We start from the raw sequence: 13,124 nt of genomic DNA, 5'->3' as shown, positions 1-13,124 counted from the left end.
TTCCTAAGATGTTTTTGATATTTATCCTAAACAGTTAAAGTCATCATAATACAGTGATCATGCCTATTCATGTTTATAGCAGCACAATTCACAATAGCCAGACTCTGGAACTATCATTGAATAAACAGATAAATAAAATGTGGTATTTAGGCACAATGGAGTTTTATTCTTTCATCAAGAAGTATTAAATGATGTCAGTTGCAGTTTACTGGATGGAACTTGAGAACATTTTGTCAAGCAAAATAAGCCAGAAAGTCAAGGGCTATATATTTTCTCTCATATGTGAAAGCTAGAGAGAGGAAAAAAAAGAGAAAGATAGGCAGATGATAGATTAGATAGATAGATGATAGATAAATAGATAGATAGATAGATAGATAGATAGATAGATAGATAGATGATAGAAGAGAATAAATTAATTAAGGAAGGAAAGGGAATATCATGAAAATTGAAGGGAGACCAGTAGAGTGGAGAAAATTCACCAGGGAAAGGAAGAAGTGGAGGGAAAGGGGAAATACCGGGAAATGATAGTGGTGCATCTTCACTGGTAGGAGGTGAAACGGCTAGCTGTTCATTGTCATAACCCATTTACAAGGAAGGTGACCTCATGGCCAAATCACCACCAGTTAACACTTCCCTTTATGAATTCACATTAGCAATATTTGCATTTGGGGGAGAATAAATTCAAATCTTGGAAACTGTGATCAAGGAAGAAAACAGTTTTGAACATCCCCAGGTATGTTGGCACATGCCTATTACCCCGGACATGTGGCAAGCTGAGGCGAGAGGATCACAACTTCAAGGCCAGTCTTGGCAATTTAGACAGATCCTGTCTCAAAGTTTTAAAAAAGGACTGGGTATATAGCTCAGTGGTGGAATGCTCGCCTAGCAAGCATGAGACCCTTTGTTCCATCTCTAGTATCGTACACACACACACATACACACACACACACACACACACACACACACACACAGTGAAAGATTTGAACCCATTCTACATGATTAGTTGTGATATGAACACTCCCACAAATTACTTTTCCTTACCTCTTTCTTGCAAAATGTCTGTTTCACAGAGTGGTTTTCCTTCATAATATTTTTAAAGGGCACTATCTACTTATAACTCACTGCAAAAGGTGCCAGATGGTGTGTTGGGTTAACACATTTCTGAACAACTCCAGTCTGAGATGAATAGCTACTGGATGAGCTTATCCTATGTGCTATTACTCTTGGGATGAGGCCCAGGAGTGGTGAGTGTCTGCTTTGTATTCCTACCAAGACTAGGAGGAGTCTCTGTTAGTTTGGCTTGTTGTGTGTAGAAGACATCCACTTCTAGATGATATCCTGCAGCTATGTTGGATTTCTGCTTCATGTGTCCACCAGCTCCCTGGGTTATAACATGATCTTCTCTACTCTCGGTAAAAGGAATAACTAATTGTGCCTGCAAGACCATTGAAAAGATTTCCAGAACAGATGGTATTTGAGCTAGCTTTTTTTGTAGGATGAATTGTAGCCTGCTGTATGAAGAAGGACAAGAGAAGGATTTTTAGGTTATAGGAAAAACATCTGGAAAAACACTATTTTCATAACTAAAGTCAACTATGCTATGTTTCTCTTGAATGCTGAATTTATATGACTTTGCAAAGGATGTATATGCCATGTCAAGAGTTCTTAAATTATAACATCAATGGTGTTAAGACAAGTTTTCACAGTTGGATGTTTTAGGAGTAAAATTGAACTACCCTAGCCATAGGAATAATCACCAAGCCTTCTGCCAATGCTAAGCCTTGCCAGAGTCAACAGAATCCACTCAGTCTAATAATAGCATTTACCTTGCAAGTGTATTTGAAGGTAGTTTTAATTCCTTATTGAGGAAGATCAAGTCCACATGTTTTAGCAATGAAGATGAACAGCAAACCCCCTAAATATTCTGGCCTATCTGGTCCAGAGCCAACTCACAAGCAGGAGCCTGATCCTCAGCCAAACAGAATTCCTTCCAATTTTATTATCCTTGGTCCTTTATTATCAGATTTTTTTTCAGTGATCAGATTCTTCCTTGAAATGTCTGCTAATGTTGCCTTGCATTATGTTATACATAGGGGCCAGGATTTTTCTTCTGCAAAATTGAAATACTAAATATTTTAGACTAGTGCAAAAGTGGCCCCTGACAATACGTAAAAGAATAAGTATGGCTATATTCAAATAAACCTTAATTTGGATCAATGGCCATAGTTTGCTGATCTCTGGTTTATACCTTACTCATCTTGAATATCAAGATCTGTTTGAACTTAACTGAGTTTATCACACTTGTTTTCATGGACATGATATATACATGACATCATCCTTGGAACTCTATTAGGAATTTAGAAACTATTTTTTTCTAAATGAACTAACTATTTACTTGGGCCTACAGACACTCAATGGGTAAAGAAAAGCAGGATAAAAAATTTCGCATCTTTGCCTTCATTTTGTATCTGTCTCCTTTCTACTTTAAACTTGAGTCAGATTCCTGCCCAGTTCTGCACATAGACCTTCATCATTTAAAGAATATTCATTCAAAACTGGTAATCCTCTCCTTTTAGGGATAAAAGCACCAAAACAAGAATTACTAATATATTTTCAAGATCTACAAGGGCATTGCCAAATTGTCAGTTTTGATAACATCCTTTTCCAGAGTATAGAAATCTCTAGTTATTCATCTCTAAACCTGAAGAAACTAACTCCATCTTGCCTTTGTGGCTTGTTCTTCTGAGTCATTCTTTCCTGCAGTTACCCAGTTACCTTGGATTCCAGGAACAAGTCTGATGAATAAATACCTGTGGTAAGTCCAGACTACGGCATCCATTCCTGCTCCAAGGCAGCACTTTCTCTGCCCAGAAGGTTCCATATGGCCAATCCTGAGATAATGATCAAACATCAGTTTGATCAAGATTTCTTGACTAGACATACTTACCACCTTCTTTATAGAATCTGGGAGTTCCTGTTAGCCACTAAGACAGTACTGAGGATGTTAGTCCCCCTGCCTCCCAGAATAGCTATAATAATTAAATTCCTTGTTTACTTAACCTTTACTTCTTCTGCTGGATTTTTGAGGCAAGGGCTTGCCTGCTCTTTTGAATTCCCTGAAGTCAGGGTCGGTCTCCATTAACAGAATCATTGTCTGACTCCCATTATATTGTCTCACACACACACACACACACGCACACACACACACACACACACAATCCCTTGAGTTATTTCAGTACTATAGCAGAATGGCTCACTCTGCTCCCCAAAGTATGCTGCAAATCCTAATTCCCTTGTGGCATTGGGAGCAGTTAATGTTTCAAGAACTCAGGCAACTGATTATGAGGGTCAGAAGATTTATAAAGGTGATGGAAATAATAACATAATAAATAATAATATTATCTAGTACTTGTGTTCACCATGTGTCAGACACTAATTAAGTGTTTACATATAAAAACTCATTTAATCCTCATAATAATGCTATGAGTTATTATCCTCTCTAACAGAAGAAGGAACTAAAACAGATGGATTCATTAAGTAACCTGTTCAACACCAAACAGCTGGCAAGTGGTGAAGCCACTTGGGTCAGCACACACACCCAAGAGTTACAGTTCCAGTATCAACATGCATAAGCACCCCACTCTCTGGAAAGACAGACTGATAAAATATCCTGAGACAAATGATCAGCACTCAGTGAGTAATTAGATGAAACGAGAATGGGAGATAAGACTAAGGATACGTTGCAAATAATTTAATTGAAAGATTAGTTAGGAATATAGAATATGTGTTGACTATTTTACTTTTTGAATTATTTTGTATATAGTTTTGCAAGAATTTCAAGGTAGATTTCTCATAGATAGATGACTTGGCCTTAGATAGAGAATTCCTAATTAGAAATACATTTTTTAAAAAATTGTGTGGTCTTATTGGTGCTTTTCAAAGCACGTGCATATAAGAAAACTTATTGAAACACAGATTGTGATTCAGTAAGTCAAGGATAGGGTCTGAGGTTCTGCATTATTAATGAAGTCCTGGTCAGAGCTGGATTCAGGGATGTGTGATCTATAATGTTGTGTACAGATTCCACACTTGAATTAATGCTCTGCTGTCAGCATTTTATTATTAGTAACTTATGAACAAGGAGTGGAGTCCTGCATTTTTATCTTACACTGGGCACCATAAGTTATTTACCTTTAATGCTCCTGCTGGTGTTCTGTGGTCTACACTTTGTGTTTGAAGGGATCTAGTATGGAGTTTTTTTTTTTTTCATATCATCTTTATTTATACAGTATTACCTTCAGAATTCTAATTAAGCTTCGGTTGGAGCAAAAATATAATAACTAAAAGCAGTTACTTAAACTAAAAAATAAGAGATGTCATATTTTGAAGAGAGATCAAATATATTCTTAGGTTTCTTGTTGTGGTTCTGGATGTTCAAAAGCAGGCTCATTTGAAGGTGGAATCAACCCTGAAGGGAACGCGCATCTTCTCTCAGAATGTGGGGGTAGGGACAAAAAATTCAGCTCTTGGCAGAGGATAATGAGGAAAACGCCTCAGTGAATAGACAATTTTGCATTGGATTGGAGGCAGTTCTCCTGGTTCAGATGGTCTTCCATAATTAGAATAATATCCATGTTGCCAATATGGTCGGCCTGGTGGAGGGATCATCATCTTACATTCCGGTTCTCGTGGCGATGACAGGGGCCCAGTGTTAGCATGTGCTCTGTGAGGATCAGTTACTGAATCAGAGCTTGATTCTCTTCTCTCATTGCTAATCTGATGGTCCAGAGGATCCTCTGGGCCTCCTGAGCCTCTTCCTCCTTCCCCTGGATGTAAAGGTGACAATCTGGGTGGACCCTTCTTTTCCACAGGGAAAGCTCTCATTTCAAATGAAGGTTCACTCAATGGTGAGGGACCATATGGGGACTGCCCTCTGGCAAATGCTGTATTCCAAACATCAAGTGCATATGGGTCTTCTAAAAGTTTAAATTGAAACTCCATTTCAGTTAATTTTTGTCTCTTGTGAGCATTTACTGTCTTGAAATACAGCTCTCCAAGATGCCAAGGCATTATCACGTGCTTTTTTCTCATAGGAAATACTCCGCCTCTCATAATAATGAACTATGGTATCCAATTCTTCCTCAAGATCTTTGGCTCGATTTCTATAGGTCTGCAGCTCTTTAGCTGCACGGTTGATCCTTCCATCAACTTTGGAAAACCTCTCCTCTTCCTCTAACCGGCACTTTTCCTCTACTCCTAATTTCCTGTGGAGTTTCACTGCATTTTCTTGATGTTGTTCCATCTTTACTTTAAATTTCTGCTGAAGCCTCTGATTCTCATTTTCAAGTTGTGTGTTTTCTGACTGCAAAGATTCTTGATCGGTCTGAAGATTTTTAATACGTTTTATCAGATCTTCTTTTGTTTTATCTACTTCAGATAATAAAATGTAAATCTGATGTCTTTCTCCTTCTAAGGTTTCTAAAGAGGCATTTAACTCAGCTGCATAAACCAGTTCCTTCAAGGCTTCTTTTGGCTGATTACCTAAGTGAGCACCAATTTCTGATTCACTCTTCATCTCCAGCTCCAAGTTACCATCATCGGTTAGGTCTTCTCCAAGCACAGGAGACTGATCTTTCATTTTTAACAAGCGTTTGGTCAGAGACTTAATGTGATTTTCTTTATCACTTAGAACTTGTTCTGCCTGTACTTTAGAGTCTTCAAATGTTATTTTCTGTTTTTTAAGGTCACTCACTTTTTCCTTCCATACTTCAGCCTCTTGTAAAAGGTGTTTCTGACTTTCCTGCAGTTGGAAATTTTCATTCAAAGCCTCTTTTATTGCTACTTTACGGTCTTCTTCATTCATTTGAAATAGTCTTAAGGTTGTTTTAGCTTCAGCTACTTGTGATATGAGGGATTTTGATTCCTCTTCTAGGGACTTTATCCTTTTTGATATGTCTCCCATCAATTCATCCTGTTCAGAACGTTTAGATTTCTCTTCTTTTAGCTCTGTTTCTTTAAAGAGTATTTTATCCTCAAGTTTAGATTTGGACCTATTCAGCATTTCATGTATTATCTCCAAATGTTGCACTTCTCTTGATGCCTTCTCAGGATTGGCATCCTTGAAAGACAACTGTAAGCCTTCATGCTCTTTTTGAAGAAGGCTAACTTTATCAAGTAGGTTACATTTTTCTTCAATTAGTTCAGAAAGTTTTAGAGCAAGCTTTTTTTCTCTCTTCACATAAAGCCTGCTTCTAACACACTGAACACTTCTCCACAAAAACAAGAGAACAGTAAAAAATCCAATAGCTGCACATATTACCAGCTCCAGACGAAAGGTATCAGCATTAGGGCCTGGTCTTCCATCTTCAGGCAATGCTGGCACAACCCTGAATATTTTTTCCAGACCCAGGTTCCAGTAAGACTGAGAGGTGACCCTTGGCCCCTCCATCACACCAAAACTACTTTGGTAACTACATCCTACCCAGCCACGAAAACAGGCTTCGGACACTAGACTTTGGGTGGGAGCCCAAACCTGCACCTGCGAACAAGCCGATCACTAGGAACAGAATGCTGGAGGTGTGTGGGGAGCCAGGCAAACCGACCCCACGGGTTTTGTGACCTCACTGCCCCGCCCGACCCCTCCCACTCTGCTATGCCCGGCCCATACCCCAAGCAGCGCAGGTTCAAGCCGGTCCCACTGGAGCCCCCTTGCCGCCCACCCCTCTGGTTTCAGCCAGGCCACCATGGAGCTTATTAAGCGCTACTTATTCTGTGCAGTCAAAATATCATCTAGTTGATATAACTAAAATTCTAAAGCTTAGTAAACTTTTTTGTAAGAGGTTAATGCCATATATTTATATTTGTACCACATGCCCTTTTGTTTTAATGGCTCATTTCTTTCTGTCTCCTCCCCTTTCCTTCCTTTTTTCTTTTTCCTTGCCTCCTTTTCCCTTCCATCCCTGTCCTTTTCTTGCAGTGTTGGGGGTTAAACTCCAAGGCGATGTGTATGCTAGGCAAGCTCTCTACCACTGTATGGAGTTTTGAGAATTATGAATCACTGGCACAAATACTGCCTGCTTATGTCAACAACGGTTTATTGGTAAATAGCTATTCCCACCTGTTCCCATACTCTCTTTGACTGTTTTTGTGCTGCACCATGAGTTGAACAGCTGTAACTAACAAATATGATATGATCTTGAATATCTAAAGTGTTAACTATGTGGTCCTTTAAAGAAAAAGCTTGCAGATCCCTGGTCTAATAGATGATGTGAAGCAAATAGTTCCCAAATACTTAAGATGCTATTGACTTATATTTTTCTTTAAAATATAGTTTTGAACTTATATTTACTCAATTTTTCTTATAACACTGCCTGAAGTAGATTTTAAATGTTGAATTATACTTTAAGAAACTGGATTCAGAGGGCATAATAGACTTGTTCAGGATCATGTAGCATTTAAGCTAAAGAGACCAGGCTGTTTCAACTATTTTAACCCCATACACTTGTTTCCTCTGTTTCTCTGTGATCCTCTTAGAAAATTATTTTCCCTAAGCAGAATTGTAGCTACATCAGACGTCTTCCTACAATGATACTCTCTTTGTTCAATAACTCGGTGGTTCTCAAACTACCTTCCACCTGGCACCAGGGTTCTCAGAACCACTTTGAATGTCATTGAAAATGAAGACATTACAGTAGGTTGACCACAGGTTCAAAGTTCCTTACAGACATTCCATATTCGACCTCTGGGTTACAATTCATCTGAAGTGGATTTTCCACACAAAATGGTTTTTCAGAACTACTTTGTTATTATCCCTTTTTTTCCTTTGGTTCCTTAAACCCTAAATGCCTTGAAAACATCTGTTTTCCTTCTCATTCCCCACCCTGAGCAATGTGACAAAACTCCCGTTATAAATTGTTACACCATTATCTTTAACAAAGTTGATTATCTGTGAATCATGTTGCTCAGCATGACTACATTAAAGCATTATGCAAATTGAGTCTATTATTTCTTCCTTTTTGTATATGAAGGGAGGATTGTTTAGGAAGGAGTAACAGTGAAGATTAATTAGACATTGTATCCCATTATACCACAATAATAATTAAGACAATGGCTTAGTTATTATTATATTATATTAACTGTATCTTACAGATATATATGACACAAAAGGCATATTTAAGAAATGACGTTGAAATTCTCATATAAAAATAAAAAGATAAGCTCATTTTATGGCATTCGGGTTTTAATCTAGTTGTAGCATAAAGCTAAATACGATTAAAAAGTACCATATCAGACTTCCATAAAGACACCAGATTCACCTTTTACTTTTTTCATTAAAAAGAAAAACATAGCCAAGAAGAAAATTAACTTCTATCAGTATTTAAAAGCTGCATTAATACTTGAGTTTAAAATTTTCCTGTCTTTTTGTCTCACAATATAGATTTATCAAGAGTTATTTTTAATAATTTCTTAAAATAAATTTTCAAAAAATCTGTTGTCTGCTGAATGTGGCATACGGTCCAGTACTGATCAAAAAATTTGTGGTCTACTATTCCCTAGCTTTGGGTTCTATTCTCATTTCCTTCACATGAACTTGAGTGCATAGTTTCAGTTTAGTGTTTTTGGTAAACTCGAGGATTGAAGCCTTCCCTATCAGAGACCCAGTTTATCTCTAATGGAAAAAAATACAGTTGTTTGAAATGGCTAAATATCAAGGACATTTGTTAGATGAGGAGCAGGTCAAGGTCAAATGACCATGAATAAATGACAGTTAAAGTTGAATTCCCATTTAGAATGATAATTAGCCATGGGCTTATCTTAGAAGGCCTTTATAATGTTAAGGAATGTTCCCACTACCCCAATTTTTTCTAGTGTTCTGAGCATGAAGGGATGCTATATTTTATCAAATGCTTTTTCTGCATCTATTGAAATAATCATGTGATTCTTGACTTTAAGTCTGTTGATATGATGAAAGACATTTATTGACTTCTGGATGTTGAACCAACCTTGCATCCCTGGGATAAAACCACTTGATCGTGGTGCACTATCTTTTTAATATATTTTTGTATGCGATTTGCAAAAATTTTGTTGAGAATTTTTGCGTCGATGTTCATTAAGGATATTGGTCTGAAATTTTCTTTCCTCGATGTGTCTCTGTCTGGTTTAGGTATCAGGGTGATATTGGCTTCATAGAACGAGTTTGGTAGGGTTCCCTCCTCTTCTATTTCATGGAATACTTTGAGGAGTATTGGAATGAGCTCTTCATTAAAGGTTTTGTAGAACTCGGCTGAGAACCCGTCTGGTACCGGACTTTTCTTTGTTGGTAGGCTTTTGATGACCTCTTCTATTTCATTGCTTGAAATTGATTTATTTAAGTTGTGTATGTACTCCTCGTTCAGTTTAGGTCATTCATATGTCTCTAGAAACTTGTTGATGTCTTCGAGGTCTTCTGTTTTGTTGGAGTATAGATTTTCAAAACAGCTTCTAATTATGTTTTGTATTTCACTCGTGTCTGTTGTGATATTTCCTTGTTCATTCTGAATTTTAGTAATTTGAGTTTTCTCCCTCTTTCTCTTTGTTAGTGTGGGTAAGGGTTTATCAATTTTATTTATTTTTTTCAAAGAACCAACTATTTATTTTGTTAATTTTTCCAATTGTTTCTTTTGTTTCAATTTTGTTCATTTCGGCTCTGATTTTAACTATTTCCTGTCTTCTACTACTTTTGGTGTTGGTCTGCCCTTCTTTTTCTAGTGCTTTGAGCTGTAGTGTTAAGTCGTTTATTTGTTGATTTCTACTTCTTTTGTCGAATGTGCCCATGAAATAAATCTTCCTCTAAGTACTGCTTTCATAGTGTCCCAGAGATTTTGATATGATGTGTCTTTGTTCTCGTTTACTTCTAAGAATTTTTTTATTTCCCTCCTGATGTCTTCTGTTATCCATTCATCATATAATAGTGTATTATTTAATCTCCAGGTATTGCAGAAGTTTCTGTTTTTTATTCTGTCATTTATTTCTAATTTCAATCCATTATGATCTGATAGAATACAAGGTAGTATCTCTATCTTCTTGTATTTGCTAACAGTAGCTTTGTGGCATAAAATATGGTCAGTTTTAGAGAATGATCCATGTGCTGCTGAGAAGAAAGTGTATTCATTCTTTGTTGGATGGTATATTCTATATATGTCTGTTAAGTCTAAATTGGTGATTGTGTTATTGAGATATATGGTTTCTTTATTCAATTTTTGTTTGGAAGATCTATCCAGTGGTGAGAGAAGTGTGTTAAAATCACCTAGTATTAGTGTGTTGTGGTCTATTTGATTTCTGGAATTGAGAAGGATTTGTTTGACATACGTGGATGAGCCAATGGTGAAAAACTGAAAGCATCCTCCCTAAAAACTGGAACAAGGCAGGGATGCCCTCTTTCACCACTTCTATTCAACATCGTCCTTGAGACTCTAGCCAGAGCAATTAGACAAACCAAAGAAATTAAAGGGATACGAATAGGAAAAGAAGAACTCAAACTATCCCTGTTCGCTGATGACATGATTATATATTTAGAGGACTCTGGAAATTTCACCAGAAAACTTTTAGAACTCATCAGTGAATTCAGTAAAGTAGCAGGTTACAAGATCAATGCTCATAAATTCAATGCATTTTTATACATAAGTGATGAATCTTCAGAAAGAGAAATTAGGAAAACTACCCCATTCACAATAGCATCGAAAAAAATAAAATATTTGGGAATCAATCTCACAAAAGAGGTGAAAGACCTCTACAATGAGAACTACAGAACACTAAAGGAAGAAATTAAAGAAAACCTGAGAAGATGGAAAGATCTCCCATGTTCTTGGATAGGAAGAATTAATATTGTCAAAATGACCATACTACCTAAAGTGCTATACAGATTCAATGTAATTCCAATTAAAATCCCAATGATGTACCTTGCAGAAATAGAGCAAGCAATTATGAAATTCACTTGGAAGAATAAGAAACCCAGAATAGCTAAAGCAATCCTTAGCAGAAAGAGTGAAGCAGAGGGTATCGCAATACCAGATCTTCAACTCTACTACAAAGCAATAGTAACAAAAACGGCATGGTATTGGTACCAAAATAGACAGGTAGATCAATGGTACAGAATAGAGGACATGGACACAAACCCAAATAAATACAATTTTCTCATACTAGACAAAGGGGCCAAAAATATGCAATGGAGAAAAGATAACCTCTTCAACAAATGGTGGTGGGAAAACTGGAAAACCACATGCAACAGAATGAAATTAAATACCTATCTCTCACCCTACACAAAACTCAACTCAAAATGGATCAAGGACCTCAGAATCAGACCAGAGACCCTGCATCTTATAGAAGAAAAAGTAGGTCCAAACCTTCAACTTGTTGGCTTAGGATCAGACTTCCTTAACAGGACTCCCATAGCGCAAGAAATAAAAGTAAGAATCAACAACTGGGATAGATTTAAACTAAAAAGCTTTCTCTCAGCAAAGGAAACTCTCAGTAATGTGAAGAGAGAGCCTACAGAGTGGGATAATATCTTTGCCACTCATACTTCAGATAGAGCGCTAATTTCCAGAATCTATAAAGAACTCAAAAAACTCTACACCAAGAATACAAATAATCCAAACAACAAATGGGCTAAGGAAATGAATAGACACTTCACAGAAGAAGATGTATAAGCAATCAACAGATATATGAAAAAATGTTCAACATCTCTAGTAATAAGAGAAATGCAAATCAAAACTAACCTAAGATTCCATCTCACCCCAATTAGAATGGTGATTATCAAGAACACAAGCAACAATAGGTGTTGGCGAGGATGTGGGGAAAAAGGTTAGTGTTAGGGTTAGTGTTAGGGTTAGGGTTAGGTTTAGGGTTAGGGATAAGGAGGGTGGTAAGAATGAAGGAAAGAAGGACTGTATAGAGGGAAAAGAGGGGTGGGAGGGGTGGGGGGGAAGGGAAAAAAATAATGAATCAAACATCATTGCCCTATGTAAATTTATGATTACACAAATGGTATGCCTTGACTCCATGTACAAATAGAGAAACAACAAGTATCCCATTTGTATACAATAATAAAAAAAAATAAGAATCATAAAAAAAGTAAAAAAAAAAAATTGAATTCCCAAATACAATTTTTGATTTCTTATGTTTCTTAATGTGTCTTCACATATGTGTGTGTGTGAACACAGTACCACTCACTTTTGACTCTTCTTTTTGGAATTCTGAATTCCTAAAACACAATGTAAAAAAGATATCTATATGATTTTTTAAACATAGCACACTCAAAAAGCAATAATTTATTATTGGCATTAAATTAAAATGAGTTGTTTATTCAAAATAATCCAAAAGCAATGAGCAACTCAACTTACAGAGCTAAATATATACACATAAAAGGGGTTGTGTCCAGAATATATTTAATATTTCTATAAATGCAGAGAAATATAATTCAATAGAAAAATGTTCAGGAGACAAACAGGTCCCACATAAGTGAGGGTATTCAAATAGACAATAAATATAAGAATTATCTCATCAGTCATGACAATTCCAATTGAAATACCACTGAAATATGTAACAGAAGAACAAAAAAACCTTTTTTTAAGAAAAACAATATTTTTATCTTGTCACATGTCAAAAATAATTTGAGGGAACAAAACTCTCAAGATGCTGGGCACAGTGGTGCACACCTGTAATCCCAGCACCCTGGGAGGCTGAGGCAGGAGGATCATGAGTTCAAAGTCAGCCTCAGAAAAAGTGAGGGACTAAGCAACTCAGTGAGACCCTTTCTCTAAATAGAACTCTCAAGCTCTTCTGGTCAGTGCTGAAATTGGATAATCTTTCAAGAAAATTCTTTCTATTATGTATTGAGTTTATAAATATGAACTGAAAATATCGTCACAAATTACAAATGTAACATAAAGGTATGTACTCAGAAGCATGCATGAGAATGGTCATGCCAACTGTATCTATAGTTGCCAAAAATATACACAATCAAAATGCTTATCAACCACAGATTGGATAAACACATTGTGGTATACTTATATATATCATATAAACAAATGGAATATTGTGGATGAAGCAATAAACAAAACAATCAGAAGTAGAAGCAAACTTAG

The 13,124-nt window shown here is 36.6% G+C and overlaps 1 protein-coding gene across 1 annotated transcript; it reads right to left on the bottom strand.

Annotated features, from left to right (window-relative positions):
- Window positions 1–4,491: 4,491 nt before the first annotated feature.
- LOC124965364 (melanoma inhibitory activity protein 2-like) lies at window positions 4,492–6,448 on the bottom strand. The gene is given in 2 exon segments (XM_047526220.1): window positions 4,492–5,044; window positions 5,046–6,448. Coding segments are annotated over 2 exon segments (1,956 nt in total).
- Between the last annotated feature and the right edge of the window lie 6,676 nt (window positions 6,449–13,124).

The sequence above is a fragment of the Sciurus carolinensis genome, chromosome 15 (assembly GCF_902686445.1).
Source record: "Sciurus carolinensis chromosome 15, mSciCar1.2, whole genome shotgun sequence".
Classification (NCBI taxonomy): Eukaryota; Metazoa; Chordata; class Mammalia; order Rodentia; family Sciuridae; genus Sciurus; species Sciurus carolinensis.
This window is presented reverse-complemented; position numbering and strand designations above follow the sequence as displayed.